Genomic DNA, 14,238 nt, shown 5'->3' with positions numbered 1-14,238 from the left:
CAAACAAACAAACTATGTTCTGGTCCAAATTCTGTCATTAAATATAACATGACTATGGCCCAGTCAATTTATCTCCCTGCGCCTCAAGTTCCTTGAGCTCTCACATGGGAGACGAACTGGGTGGCGGAAAAGGTCTTTTTATGATGTTGTCTCCAATGGTAAGATTAATAGACTACTGTTTCACTGAGAAGTCCCTTAAGTCTCAGACCTCCCATTTAATTCGATTAATTTTTTTAAAGATTCTTTTTTTCAAGTAATCTCTACACTCAATGTGGGGCTTGAACCCACAACCCTGAGATCAAGATTCCCATGCTCTACTGACTGAGCCAGCCAGACGCCCCACAGACTTTCCACTGTAGATGGTAAGAGCAAAAATTCTAACACAAGTGATTTAAGAACATCAACATTTATTTAACATGATAAAAAAGAAATGAGATATGAACATTTGCATTTAAACAACAGTAAGTAGCCTTTAATACTTACATGTGCTCATTGTATAATATATACACAATGAACATAATTACATTTGTACACAAACTAAGTACTGGATTTGAAAACCTGCTTGTTGCTGTACACATCTATCCCAATTGAAATATAAGCCCAGTACTTCAAAATGCCTACATTTTAAATTGTATTTTTAAGAAAGAGTAAGCGGTAACATTTGTGTTTAAGCTGACAAGAGTGTGGCAGTAACTGCTGACATTGCAATCTGACTGAGAAATAATTATAGCAGAAAACAGGACGTACTTCACTTAGCAATAATGAAATGGCACATCTTAAATATATATATAAAATTTTTACAAATCAAGTGTGAAACAAAGCATTGCAGTAGCCAAAATGGGAAGGAAAAATAAAAGGAAAACAAGCTTCATTGGAAATAATAACTAAATTTTTGTACTGAAAAAGCAAAAAGAAATATAAATCCACCTAAACTTTAGAAACATCAAAATCTGGAAATCAGCAACTAAGTAAGCTCTGGCTGTAGACCGCACATTAAAAAAGCACCTTTACTTATGTGCTCTGAAATCATAGCAGCAAGCTGGTGTCAGAACAACCACCTTGAGATTATGGAGTGTACATATGAGCCATTAAAGCTGTTTGGAATAAACATTTTCCAGAAGTGATAAAATGATGCTCTGTGGCCAAAAGCATCAGAACTATGAATTTCATAGATTTAAAATATACTGTACAATATCTTCTCACATTGCTGAAGGTCCATGTCCTTAGCTTTGAATGGTTTCAACAGAAGTCAGTATAGCTGAAAAACAAAGACAGGGAAAATTACTTTGACACCTGCAAAGCTAACGAGTGACCATTTCCTAAAGTAACTGAGGGCAATGTTTTATAACAATGGAACTGACGAGCATGGCCTCGGAAAATCCGAAGACCTAATACAATGGAAGGACATTTTCTTGTCATTTCATAGGTTTAATTCACAAAGCAAGAATGTAATTAAGTAACACAATTCAGAATAAAAAAAAGTAGCCAAATTTGCAGCTGAATATCAACGGAATGAGCAAAGATTTGCATAACTTTGCGAAATATGTAGTAAGGTGTTAAGCTGCCCACAGAGCAGCGTGGTTTGTAAACGCTTCCCAAGCCCTGCCAGAACGACGCAGTCAGCGAGGTGAGAAACACACAGTGAGGAGACATAAAGAGATGCCGGTTTGAGGGCCGCTAGCTGTTCACCATGGCTGCGGGCCAGAAGCCTAGAAAACAGCCGGCAATAACTGGACCCCATTCCAGTATGGAATGCCACTGGCTCTTAAGGGCGAAAGCAAAATGAAACAAAATCCAAGAATAACAAGTCAAGGAACCTGGAAATGTACTTGAGCTTTAACTGTATGTACTCTGTACTGTCAGACGGCATTCTTCATTATCATCGGTCTGTGTACAAAGAATGGTAACCTGTTTATTGAACCAAAAGATAACGAGACTGGATTTTAATGTACACTTCTCCAATAAGATGGACAGAGGCCATCTACCAACTCTTTGCACGAGAGGAATCAAATAAATACGCTGACTATTCCTGTTCTGGTATGATTCTGTCACTAGCGGCAACTGTCACTTCAAGACATAGTAAGTTAAAAGTTTAAAGGCATGAGTGACAGAGGCGAGACATAGGTAAGACAGTAACAAACAGGTTGTTTGTAACTCTACAAAGGATGTCAGTCCTGCATAAATACCAAATGACAACCAACAAAGGCCTCTTCTAGGCTGTATGTAGACATGATCTCAAATAAAAGTTACAAATATGACAGAACAGACATAAATCCTTCTGGATGAACAAAAGGACGCAGGTTATAGTTGCTACAAAAAGGTATGAATGGAAGAAGACTCTAGAAAATAAGCACTGCTGGGTAAACTTAAGTCAATTTAGTATTTGTACTAATTTATCTTGAGAATCTAAAAGTCAAAGAACATGTTAGCAATAATGTTTGTAATATCTCTATGTATTTCTGCTGCTTGTAATTGTTCAATAGAAACTGGTGTTAACCCTAAAGCATACAATATTACTAGGTCTGGTGGATGGCATAAGAAAATGCAGAAAAAAGCATAAACAGCTCCATATCTCAGTTTTCTTGAAAAGTAAAAAAGAGTATATACCTATAAGTACAAAACTGCAAGTAAAATTTAGCATTTGTCTATAAAATTGTTATAAGATCTAAGGAAATTACTCTCAGTTCTTAAACTATGGTCTAAAGAACAATGTTCAAGTAAGGTTTCCTCTTTCCCCCTGCTCCCAACACAGCTTTTTTCAGTAGTGACCTTACTTACTTAAAAAAATTATTTAAAAAAATTTCTGATAGATCTTAATGATTTTGATATTCCATGTAGTTGGCCCAGCCACAAACACTCCTTTGTCCTTTAAAATAATTAACAGACTCCCACTGCGGGAGACATGCCGCACGAACCGTAAAAAACATTACTTGATCAACTCATAATCGCTTCCACAGAACTCTCAGATCCGACTATGGAAAGGAATGCTATGTGGGAGCACAGCTGCAGAACACCGTGAGGTTTCTCTTGGCACAGGCCATCCCCTCTTCGCTTGGCTCTTTTTATGGACGATGAAATCGGAGACACAGAAAACGCTGTCACGTAGCAAATCACTAGAAGGGCTGAGGCTGGAGATCTGACTTAATGCCCAAGGCTCAAATCCACAGCCTCCTTGCTCTGCCAACGATCCCTAACACACAGTCCAGAATTAATCTGTTTTTGTTCACCGAACCAATGAGTGAATAAAACTCAAGTTAAAAACTCTGAAGTTCAAGCACAAATGCAAAAGGAACTGACGTACTTTTTCTGAGACTACACACACATGAAATGGGATCCTTCCGTGAGCTGCGGCTGAGTGGCTGGAACGGGCGATGCCGAGGACTCAGGAGATGGGGACAGACTTTTCGCTAAAACACACGGAGAGAATGTGATAAACATCTTTAGGACACATCTGCAGAAGGAAATCCTGATGTTGTGATCCCATAAAATAAGAACATATTTCAGGAAGGAATTAAAGTTCTATCTGGGTTCTGCTATTTTCTAAATTGACAACTGATTACTTAGCACAAAATGTCTCTTGAAGACTCTTTAATAATTCTTCTTCCTCCTATACCTTAAACACTGCATACAATGTTATATGTCAATTATACCTCAACAAAATTGGAAAAGAAAATTCTTGTTGTCATCTACCCCCTTTTTCTGGCTTTGAGGTTAATTTTTAGGTGTCCATCTATGAATCACTCCTGGTGGGTCTCACTTTTTAAAAAATTAATTAATTATTTTTAAAAAAAGTAAGCTCTGCCTAACATGGGGCCTGAACTCACAACCCTTAGATCGAGAGTCTCATGTTCTACCAACTGAGCTAGCCAGGCGCTCTTGGGTCTCACTTTTAAAGGCCTTTATAGTTCATGAAGCTAAATACCATCAATAGTTTAAATGTTGTGATGTTAATACTCCACACACTTTATGCAGACACGCCAAAACAGAAACAAAGTGGTCAGTGACAATTAAAAAAATTCCCATGTATAATGCCTTATAAACGATAGTGGCAAAAGACAGGACAGTGCTTTCTATCTGTTACAAGGAAACATGACTTATCACATAGATCTGCATGTTATATATATATAAGATATAGAGAATACTGCCAGAATCCCACATCCTTCCTAAGAACAGTCCCAAATAACTGAATTTCACTGTATTTGCCCTTCAGCAAAATGATGGGGAGGAGGGCGAAAGGAAGGAGGATTACTATTTTTTTTAAAAAGATTTTATTTATTTAAGAGACAGCAAGAGAGAGAGCATGCATGAGCAGGGGGAGAAGCAGGCTCCCTGTTGAGTGGGGATCCCGAGTGGGGCTCCATGCCAGGACCCTGGGGTCATGCCCTGAACTGAAGGCAGACGCCTAACTGATTGAGCCACCCAGGGCCCCAGGATGGAGGATTATTAAGAATGGTTTTGGCTGGGGCGCCTGGGTGGCTCAGTGGGTTAAGCCGCTGCCTTCGGCTCAGGTCATGATCTCAGGGTCCTGGGGTCGAGTCCCGCATCGGGCTCTCTGCTCGGCGGGGAGCCTGCTTCCCTCTCTCTCTCTCTCTGCCTGCCTCTCTGTCTACTTGTGATCTCGCTCTGTCAAATAAATAAATAAAATCTTAAAAAAAAAAAAAAAAGAATGGTTTTGGCTTATGGATTATGAGAAGCAATGTGGATAATACGCACTGGCTGTATGATTCCCCATATTTGGCATCCCTTGCCAAATATCATAAAGGAAAAAAAAAAATCAAATCTGTAAAAACAAACAAACAAAATCCCTGAAAGTAGCACAGACATTTTTATTATTTTATTTTTTAACTGATCATTGTTTTTAGAGAGGGTGGGGGGCTGAGAGGAGGGGCAGACAGAGAAGGAGAATCTTAAGCTGGCTCCAGTGCCAGCGTGGAGCCTGACAGGAGGCTCAGTTTCACAACCCTTGATCTCACAACCCTGAGATCATGATCAAGGGTCAGTTGTTCACTAACTGAGCCACCCAGGAGCCCTACCTTCTGACGTGCTATGGATCCTGATCTTCTCTCAAAGAAAAACCCAGATGTGCATTATAGCATCAGCTAAACAAACCCATTCCACTAGTTTAGGTATTCAATCTTCTGCAGTTCCCAAAGTGGTAGGTTTGTGACTATTCTGAGAATCCAGCCTCAGAGAAATAGGTACGTTTTCCAAATTCTGGAACATCTTAGTAGAAAAAATTTATGGTATACGAGTTAAGGTTAAGATGAAGAGAGAGTGAGAGAGAGAGAAGGAAGTGATCCCCAAGCCAGGACAGACTGTGGATCTAGGCTGAGGTCCACCTTCCATCCTTCCCAGTCACATCTTTCCTGAAGGGGCATGTGGAGGCGAAAGTAAATTCAGAGGTTCAGAGGGCACCGCAGTGAGAAAAGTACGGAATGTGTAGTAGCTACCTGCTGTTTGATTTCCTCTAGAAGCCTCGGGAGTTTGTTCATAAGAAGCAACAGTTTCTTCCTGCTCATGAATATTGTCCTTTATATTTTCTTCAGGGTGACTTTCTGTTTTATGATTTGTGATCTGCGTCTCATCCTGAGGACTAATAGAATAGACTGGTATTTTAAAACTTGGTATTAACAGACTACAATAAAATTTTTTCTCCCAATTTGTCATCATGAAAATGTTTAACCATATACAAAAGATGCCACCATTTATAATTAGTAACTGCTAACACTTTGCTTGTAATGAATCGCTTTTCTTCTCCCTAAAAGAAATCTTTAAACATAAAAAATGAGAGCAAATGATACACGAAACCCGTGCACTCAGGTAATCCATATTTTACCAATATTGTTTCACCTAACTCCCAGTCTCCCACTCCCCAAATTATAAGCAGATTCCAGACATACCATCTGATCTGTAAATATTTCAGTTTGTATTTATAATAGCTCAATGTCATCAAATATCCAGTCAGTACTCAAATTTTCTTGATTGCCTCATAACAGCATTTTAGAGTTATTGGTTTCAAGCAGATCTGAAGTCTGTGTATTGTATTTGCCTGACAAGTCTCTTAAAGTTAACTTTAATCTAAAATACCCCACCCCACACATCCTTTTTATTCTTTGCCACTTATGTGAAACAACTTGGTTTCTCCATCCCACAGAGTTTACCACATTCTGTATTTTGCTGATTATATTCCTTTTATTTTTAATAATCTGAAAAGGACTCTGAGTGCTTGATCAGATTAAGGATTTTTGGGGAAAGGTAATTATTTCATTAGGTGGGGTTCGTGCACTACTGCCCGAATAGGTTGTTTCTTTCTGTGACGTTAAAAAAGATCAGTGAGTTCAAGGTTTCTGAATTTACTTATTATAAACTGCCCTGCCAGATTTTCTGCTTTTCTGGCCATGGAGGAATATTATTCAAATCCTTTATTTCCTTAGGATTAGCAAAACAATGATATTCTAAGTCTTTCATTCCTTATTGAATGAAATTCTTCTATAATGAAAAATATCGCCTCAAAAACTTTTTGGTTGCAGTTTATTTGGGAAAGGCAAGATAAACACTTGATTCTTTGCCTTTATGTACCAGGTTTTGGAATAAGAAGTCAATTCCTTAGCATTGTCCAAAGTGGCCAACTATTTTTTGTTATTGTTGGGTCATGAAACTCGCAGATTTTTAACATACTAGATGAGTTTTAATCTACACCTATTAACAAAACAGCAGGTTTTCCTCTTGTCAGCGATTGCTAAAAGTTTTTCAAACTCAATCTTGCTATTCATTGAAGAAATAAAGGCATTCTGAAAAATGTTAAATCCCAGCAATTCTCTTTCCAGCTCTGGTAATTTTTCTAATGAAGGGTGAGGCTGAGGACATACACATAAGAAAGCCAGTTAAGAAGCACAGCTAAAAAACAGAGAGCCAATCACAGTGGCTTCTGGAACACACCAGACACCTTGGATTTCTGATCAGTGTCTATTCGATCCATTATGCAGCCAGTGCTGAGGGCCTGACTTTGATACAGCACATGCATGTTTTGGTAGGTTTTTTAAAAGTCCTTACCAAATTCCTAGGTGCTAATAAGCATAGTGGTTAAGTGCTATACCTGTGTTTTCTTATTTAATCATCATAACACATTTGTGATACAGATACTATTATTACCCCAGTTTTATAGGTAAGGAACTTGCAGTTTAGGGAGGTTATGTAAGTTGCTCAAGTTGCTAAGCCGGGACGGGAATCCAAGACTTTCTGACACCATCCTTAAGTGTTATATAATTTTGGGAGCAATTCCTTTATCACTTTCCCTAATCATTACCTGTATGGAACATCCTCAGACATTTTCTCCTTGTTTCCCTCTTTATCCATCACTTCCTCTGAACTTACTCCATTTGGTTCAGGTTTGAAAAGGGTTTTGGAAAAAACGTCCTCAGTTTTTTTAAACTACAGAGTAAGAAGAAAAATGATTAAAAAATAAAAGTTTGTTAAAAAATGATACCCAGTCAAATAGTTACTGAAATACATCTTTAGATTCAAGTATATGAAAAATATTAACATTCTTAGTACGGGATACAAAAAGTTATTGGCCTGGAGGGGTGATACACATTGCTAATAGCCAGTAGCTCTGGGATATAAGATTCTTTAATTGGGGTTAACAGTAATTTATTCTAGCCTTGATTATGTTTTAAATGTCCAATTAACCCATTTTTTTGATGTGCTGAATACATCACTCAGGTTAAACAAAACCTATCATTTCACTTAGACTCATGGTCTCTATGATGAAATGAAACAATTATTTTCAACCTTATTGTTTGGTCTAATCTTCAAAAATCTACCTCGTGCAATATCTGTTCTAAAATAATCTCTCTACCTCTTTGTTGAAATCCGTATCTTGAGGTTCAGCTTCTTTTAGTCGAACAATTTCTGCTGCAGGAGTTTCACGGGTTGGCTTCACATCATTTTCTCTAATGACTGTATCCATTTCCTTAACGTTATCATCCCTTCTTCGAGTCTGTCCAAAAGACATATAGCAGAGATTCATACTACGAAGCCACGTACAGTTTTTAGATAGCACCTGTTAATTTTGAAAAAAGGCTGATCCTCACTCACAAGGAGGTTTCTTTATGAAAACCAACGGAGGGAAAAAAAATATACATATCAGTATTCCACACATTTTTTTTCTCTCTTTGAAGCATCCATTTTGTAATTTGGAGAATGTGTAATTATTCAACTGTTAATCTGCTGGGTCTTCAGTAGCAATGCCTACCAGCTCTTGATCAGATGGAAAGGGGATTTCCAGGAGGACAGAAAAACACTTTTAGCTGATGCATGTTTGCTAACAAGGACAGACCAGACTGAAGCTACTGAAAAAGTTTCCCATGTCTTTTATCTCTGTATTCATGAATCGGGGTAACAAACAAATCGTAAGAAATGGAATGGCGTCACTTTACAAGGTGGCGTTGGAATGCAATGAATAGTAGACTTAGGACTTTTATTTAGAAGTTCTCTTCCGCTACAATTTAGGTCATGTTAAATTAGGACAGAGAGTAATACACATTTTATTGGAGGGGGAACTGGGGACTATCTTGGCATTTCACATTTGTGGAAAGCACTTTTATCTTCTTAGTATCTCTGTGAAGTAGATGGGATGGGCTGTATCATCATCTGATTTACAGCCCGGAAGATGGAGTCCACAACTGGTACGAGGACATCCAACAAGTACTAGAGCTCTGATTTTTTGAACTTAGGGCTATTTCCATTTTACTAAGCTGTCTTAGCTTATTTTTATGGGAATTAAGTAATATAAAATAACCATACTGTAGACATTTTTGAAAACCCATCAATCATGTAAATCCATTATCCTGATTCAAGTGGTATTAGATTTACACAGAAGAATGATTAAATGCAATAGATCTACCTGGGTAATCCTGAATGGATTATCCCTTAAACCTGAAGGACTCTGTAAGGGTGACTGGTCTAAAGCACCAATAACATTTAATCCTTTTTTCTTTTCCCTCAAGCATGCTTGCTGATGTCTCCTTATTCTTTCCATTTGCTCTTCCACAGTCATCCTAGTTCGGGTACTTTCTGCCAAACAGAGTTGTTCCACTGCACTTCTCGGCCGTTCCTTTAAATTAAAAATAGACATAGGAAAACAGGAATGCAGAATAACTTTTGAAAAGTATGTTGGAATAAAAAATGTTCTAAAATGCATTTCTTCTCAAAGTTGAAAGTGCAAACTGTTTTATCCTTCAGGAGTAACTGGTGATGTGTGGTCATTGTAACAGGAAACTGTATAAAACTCAAACTAGGAAGGGGTACAGCTTCTAAATATGAGAGATTTACTTTATTTTTAAAAAATTTCTCCTCAAGGGGCGCCTGGGTGGCTCAGTGGATTAGGCCGCTGCCTTCGGCTCAGGTCATGATCCCAGGTCCTGGGTTCGAGCCCCACATCGGGCTTTCTGCTCAGCAGGGAGCCTGCTTCCTTCTCTCTCTCTGCCTGCTTCTCTGCCTACTTGTGATTTCTCTCTGTCAAATAAATAAATAAAATCTTTAAAAAAAAAAAAAAAAAAAATTTCTCCTCAAGATTTTATCTTTAAGTAATCTCTATACCCAACATGGTGACTGAACTTTAAACCCCCGAGATCAAGAGTCACATGCTCTACCAACTAGACAGCCAGGCGTCCCAGAGATTTATTTTAATGAAAATGTGATGTTTTGAATCACACATTTACTGTGAAAAGAGCTGTAGAGAAAAATCCTTAGTTTACGATCAATAACAGAACTATAAAAATATTATTTTCCATAAATCAGATGGTTTTATTTGAATACTATATATATATATATATATATGTATATATATATATATGACTCATTTTATGGTTTACTGAAGGGTTTAAAAATATTTGTCACATTAAATAAGCAATCCTTCTTACTTTCTTATTAAAGATGTAAAACAATATTGGTATAAAATGCCAAATAAGAACTTTAGTGTTAGTCATAAGCAAATTTTAGCTTATTTTATATGATAGAACATTTAAATATTAAACATATGCTAGAACCTATGGCATAGAATCCATAGGTTTATGTCTCTGGTCTGAGTTGGTGGGGATTGACCATGAGACACTGGTGAGGTTGTTTGCTCTCAAAAAAACCCAGGGTGGAAGTCAGCAGTTTGTCAGCAAACCCTCTAAGATCTTTTCTCTCTCTCCTGCAATCTGAAAAACGCTTGCAGGGCAGGAGCTCTAGCACTAGAACCATCTTCTCTTTCTTTCTTTCTTTTTAGAAGATTTTATTTATTTGAGAGAGAGAGAGAGAGCGCACAAGCAGGGGGGAGGGGCAGAGGGAGAAGCTGACTTCCCACTGAGCAAGGAGCCCCACACAGAGCTTGATCCCAGGACCCTGAGATCATGACCTGAGCAGAACAGATGCTTAGCCAACTGAGCCACTCGAGGCGTCCCAACTAGAGCCATTTTCAATTGCATAAAATAAATATCTTTTAAATTTTTTAAAAATTAATTTAATGAATTTATTTGACAGAGAGAGAGGCAGACAGAAGGGGAATATAAGAAAGGGCAGAGGGAGAGGGAGAAGCAGTCTCTCTGCTGAGCAGGGAGCCCGATGAGCCGAAGGCAGACGCTTAATGACTAAGCCACCCAGGTGCCCCTAGAATAAATATCCTAAAGAGCTCAAGTAAAAACTAAAAGGAAGAGGAAAAATGAAAAGCCTTAATGTGTTTTAGCAAAAGCCACATTTGCTTTGGAAAACAAAACATCAAACAAACCAAAAAAACCATTTAAAAAAAAGCAAATTTTAAATACAGACTGGGAATTAGCTACTACAGCATCCCTTTCCTTTCATTTTGGATTTCATTAAGTTTCTTATTTTATCCTTTTATTTTTAGTAACTACAAACAAGCAGACTTCCTCACTTTTTTACATTTATGCAAAAATGTTGTGACACTGCAGCTTCTTTTTCAAGTTGTTATACTGTAAAAAATTTAGTTTCTAAATGCCAAATATTGTCATTTTCCATAAGAAATCTTAAAAATAACTGACATATTAATTTCTCATACATTATGGAACTTGTCTGTTATAGTCCAAGTATTTTAATCTGGCACTGATTTTGTTCATAAAGGTCCTTTCTATACCAATATTACGTAACTGTAGTCTTCCATACTTTTCTCACCTGTATTTGTTTATGTAGAAGTTTTTCTTCTACTATTTAAGATAGTTATGTACTAAAAAAAAGATAGTTATAGCATATAAATCTACTAATATCTTTCTTATCTCAACACACATTTTAATTTTTTCAATATAAGCTCCACACCTGATATGGGGCTTGAACTGACGACTTCAAGATCAAGAGTTGCATTTTTGGGTGCCTGGGTGGTTCAGTGGGTTAAGCCTCTACCTTTGGCTCAGGTCATGATCTCAGGGTCCTGAGATCAAGTCCTGAGTCGGGCTCTCTGCTCAGCGGGGAGTCTGTTCCTCCTTTCTCTCTCTCTGCCTGCCTCTCTGCCTACTTGTGATCTCTCTCTGTCAAATAAATAAATAAAATCTTAAAAAAAAAAAAAGAATTGCATTTTCTACTAACCGAACCAGCCAGGCATCCCTCAATAAGCATTTTTATTTTAAATTTTATTATTACTATTTTTAAAGATTTTATTTTTTATTTTTATTTTTTTAAAAGATTTTATTTATTTATTTGACAGACAGAGATCACAAGTAAGCAGAGAAGCAGGCTGAGAGAGAGAGGAGGAAGCAGGCTCCCTGCTGAGCAGAGAGCCCGATGTGGGGCTCGATCCCAGGACCCTGGGATCACGACCTGAGCCGAAGGCAGAGGCTTTAACCCACTGAGCCACCCAGGCGCCCCTAAAGATTTTATTTTTAAGTAATCTCTATACCCAACATGGGGCTTGAACTCACAGCCCTGAGATCAGGAGTTGCTTTCTCTACCGACTTGAGCCAGCTGGGTGCCCTTTTTGACATGCACTTTTTATTTTTTATTTTTTAAAAAATATTTTATTTTTATTTATTTATTTGAGAGAGAGAGAGACAGAGAGAGCATGAGCGAGGAGAAGGTCAGAGGGAGAAGCAGACTCTCTGTGGAGCTGGGAGCCCGATGTGGGACTCGATCCTAGGACTCCAGGATCATGACCTGAGCTGAAGGCAGTCGCTTAACCAACTGAGCCACTCAGGCGCCCCTGACATGCACTTTAAAAAAAAAAAAGATTTTATTTGTTCGACAGAGAGAGACACAGCGAGAGAGGGAACACAAGCAGGGGAAGTAGGAGAGAGAGAAGCAGGCTTCCCACCAAGCAGGGAGCCTGATGCGGGGCTTGATCCCAGGACCATGGGATCATGACCTGAGCTGAAGGAAGACACTTAATGACTGAGCCACAGGCGCCCCATGACATGCATTTTAAAAATCCTTTTCTGGGGGCGCCTGGGTGGCTCAGTGGGTTAAAGCCTCTGCCCTCGGCTCAGGTCATGATCTCAGGGTCCTGGGATCAAGCCCCGCATCGGGCTCTCTGCTCAGCGGGGAGCCTGCTTCCCTCTCTCTCTGCCTGCCTCTCTGCCTACTTGTGATCTCTGTCAAATAAATAAAATCTTAAAAAAAAAAAAAAATCCTTTTCTGTTTATTTATTTTAGCATTACAATTTCCAAAGAAAATACCCTTTCAATCTGTAAAAAAATGCCTATGAACAAATAATACTATTATAAAACCATGACCACTAATGGTAATAATGATGTATAGAAATTCATTAATTTTTATTCTATAATAATTATCTTTCTAGGTCTTTATGTTAGTTAAAATATTATATTTCTTGTATATAAGTTTGTCAGATGTTTTGGGCATATACTTTGTAGCTGTACTTTAATATCTTTCATTAATAACCATAAATCTTATCATTTGTAGTACTTTCCATTCTTACAGCTTCAAAGTACCAAATTACCTTATACCAAGTAAGTAGAGACTTTATAAAAATGAAAGTAAAAGTTTTGGGGCACCTGGGTGGCTCACTTGGTTGAGCATCTGGCTCTTGATTTCGGCTCGTCATCATCTCAGAGATCAAGCCCCATGTTGGACTCTGCACTCAGCCTAGAGTCTGCTTGAGACTCTGTCCCTCTCTCCCTCTGCCCCACCCAGGCTCGTGCTCTCTAAGATAAAGAAATAAAATCTTTTAAAAAAAAAATTTTATTGGGCGCCTGGGTGGCTCAGTGGGTTAAGCCGCTGCCTTCGGCTCGGGTCATGATCCCAGGGTTCTGAGATCGAGTCCCACATCGGGCTCTCTGCTCGGCAGGAAGCCTGCTTCCCTTCCTCTCTCTCTGCCTGCCTCTCTGCCTACTTGTGATCTCTCTCTGTCAAAATAAATAAATAAAATCTTCAAAAAAAATTTTTATTTGCTTATTTGATAGAGAGATCCCAAGCAGGCAGAGAGAGAGAGGGGGAAGCAGGCTCCCCACCGAGCAGAGAGCCAGACACGGGGCTCGATCCCAGGACTCTGAGACCATGACCTGAGCTGAAGGCAGAGGCTTAACCCACTGAGCCACCCAGGCGCCGAAGAAATAAAATCTTAAAAAAAAATTTCTAGGGTGCCTGGGTGGCTTAGTTGGTTAAGGGTCTGCCTTTGGCTCAAGTAATGATCCCAGGATCCTGGGACTGAGCCCTGCATTGGGCTCCCTGCTCAGCAGAGAGCCTGCTTCTCTCTCTCCCTCTGCCCGACCCCCTCCCCCTGCCCAGCCCCACTTCTGCTTTATGCTATCTCTCCCTCTCTCTCTCAAAAAAAAAAACAAAAAAACAAAAAAACAAAACAAACAAACAAACAAAACAAAACAAAACAAAAAACCAAAACAACGGGCGCCTGGGTGGCTCAGTGCGTTGGGCCACTGCCTTCGGCTTGGTCGTGATCCTGGGATCGAGTCTTGTATCGGGCTTCCCCTGCTCTGCAGGGAGCCTGCTTCTCCCTCTCCCTCTGCTTGTGATCTCTCTCCGTCTCCATCAAATAAATAAATAAAATCTTTTTTTTTTTTAAAGATTTTATTTATTTATTTGACAGAGAGAGATCACAAGTAGACGGAGAGGCAGGCAGAGAGAGAGAGAGAGAGAGAGAGAGAGAGAGAGAGAGAGAGAGAAGCAGGCTCCCTGCTGAGCAGAGAGCCCGATGCGGGACTCGATCCCAGGACCCTGAGATCATGACCTGAGCCGAAGGCAGCGGCTTAACCCACTGAGCCACCCAGGCGCCCC

At 39.1% G+C, this 14,238-nt stretch overlaps 1 protein-coding gene across 1 annotated transcript in view; it reads right to left on the bottom strand.

Moving 5' to 3' along the window:
* Positions 1–410: 410 nt before the first annotated feature.
* Positions 411–14,238, bottom strand: part of LOC111142031 (pleckstrin homology domain containing A5) — a 239,541-nt gene continuing 225,713 nt past the window's right edge. The window contains exons 27-32 of the mRNA XM_022494952.1: positions 8,906–9,115; positions 7,859–7,999; positions 7,307–7,431; positions 5,448–5,593; positions 3,302–3,407; positions 411–1,258 (exon numbers count right to left, since the gene is read on the bottom strand). Coding sequence (XP_022350660.1) covers positions 3,313–3,407; positions 5,448–5,593; positions 7,307–7,431; positions 7,859–7,999; positions 8,906–9,115 — 717 coding nt within the window. The 3' untranslated portion in view covers positions 411–1,258; positions 3,302–3,312. The remainder of the gene's footprint in view (positions 1,259–3,301; positions 3,408–5,447; positions 5,594–7,306; positions 7,432–7,858; positions 8,000–8,905; positions 9,116–14,238) is intronic.

This window comes from Enhydra lutris, unplaced genomic scaffold (genome assembly GCF_002288905.1).
Source record: "Enhydra lutris kenyoni isolate GAN:26980312 unplaced genomic scaffold, ASM228890v2 scaffoldscaffold7, whole genome shotgun sequence".
NCBI lineage: Eukaryota > Metazoa > Chordata > Mammalia > Carnivora > Mustelidae > Enhydra > Enhydra lutris.
This window is presented reverse-complemented; position numbering and strand designations above follow the sequence as displayed.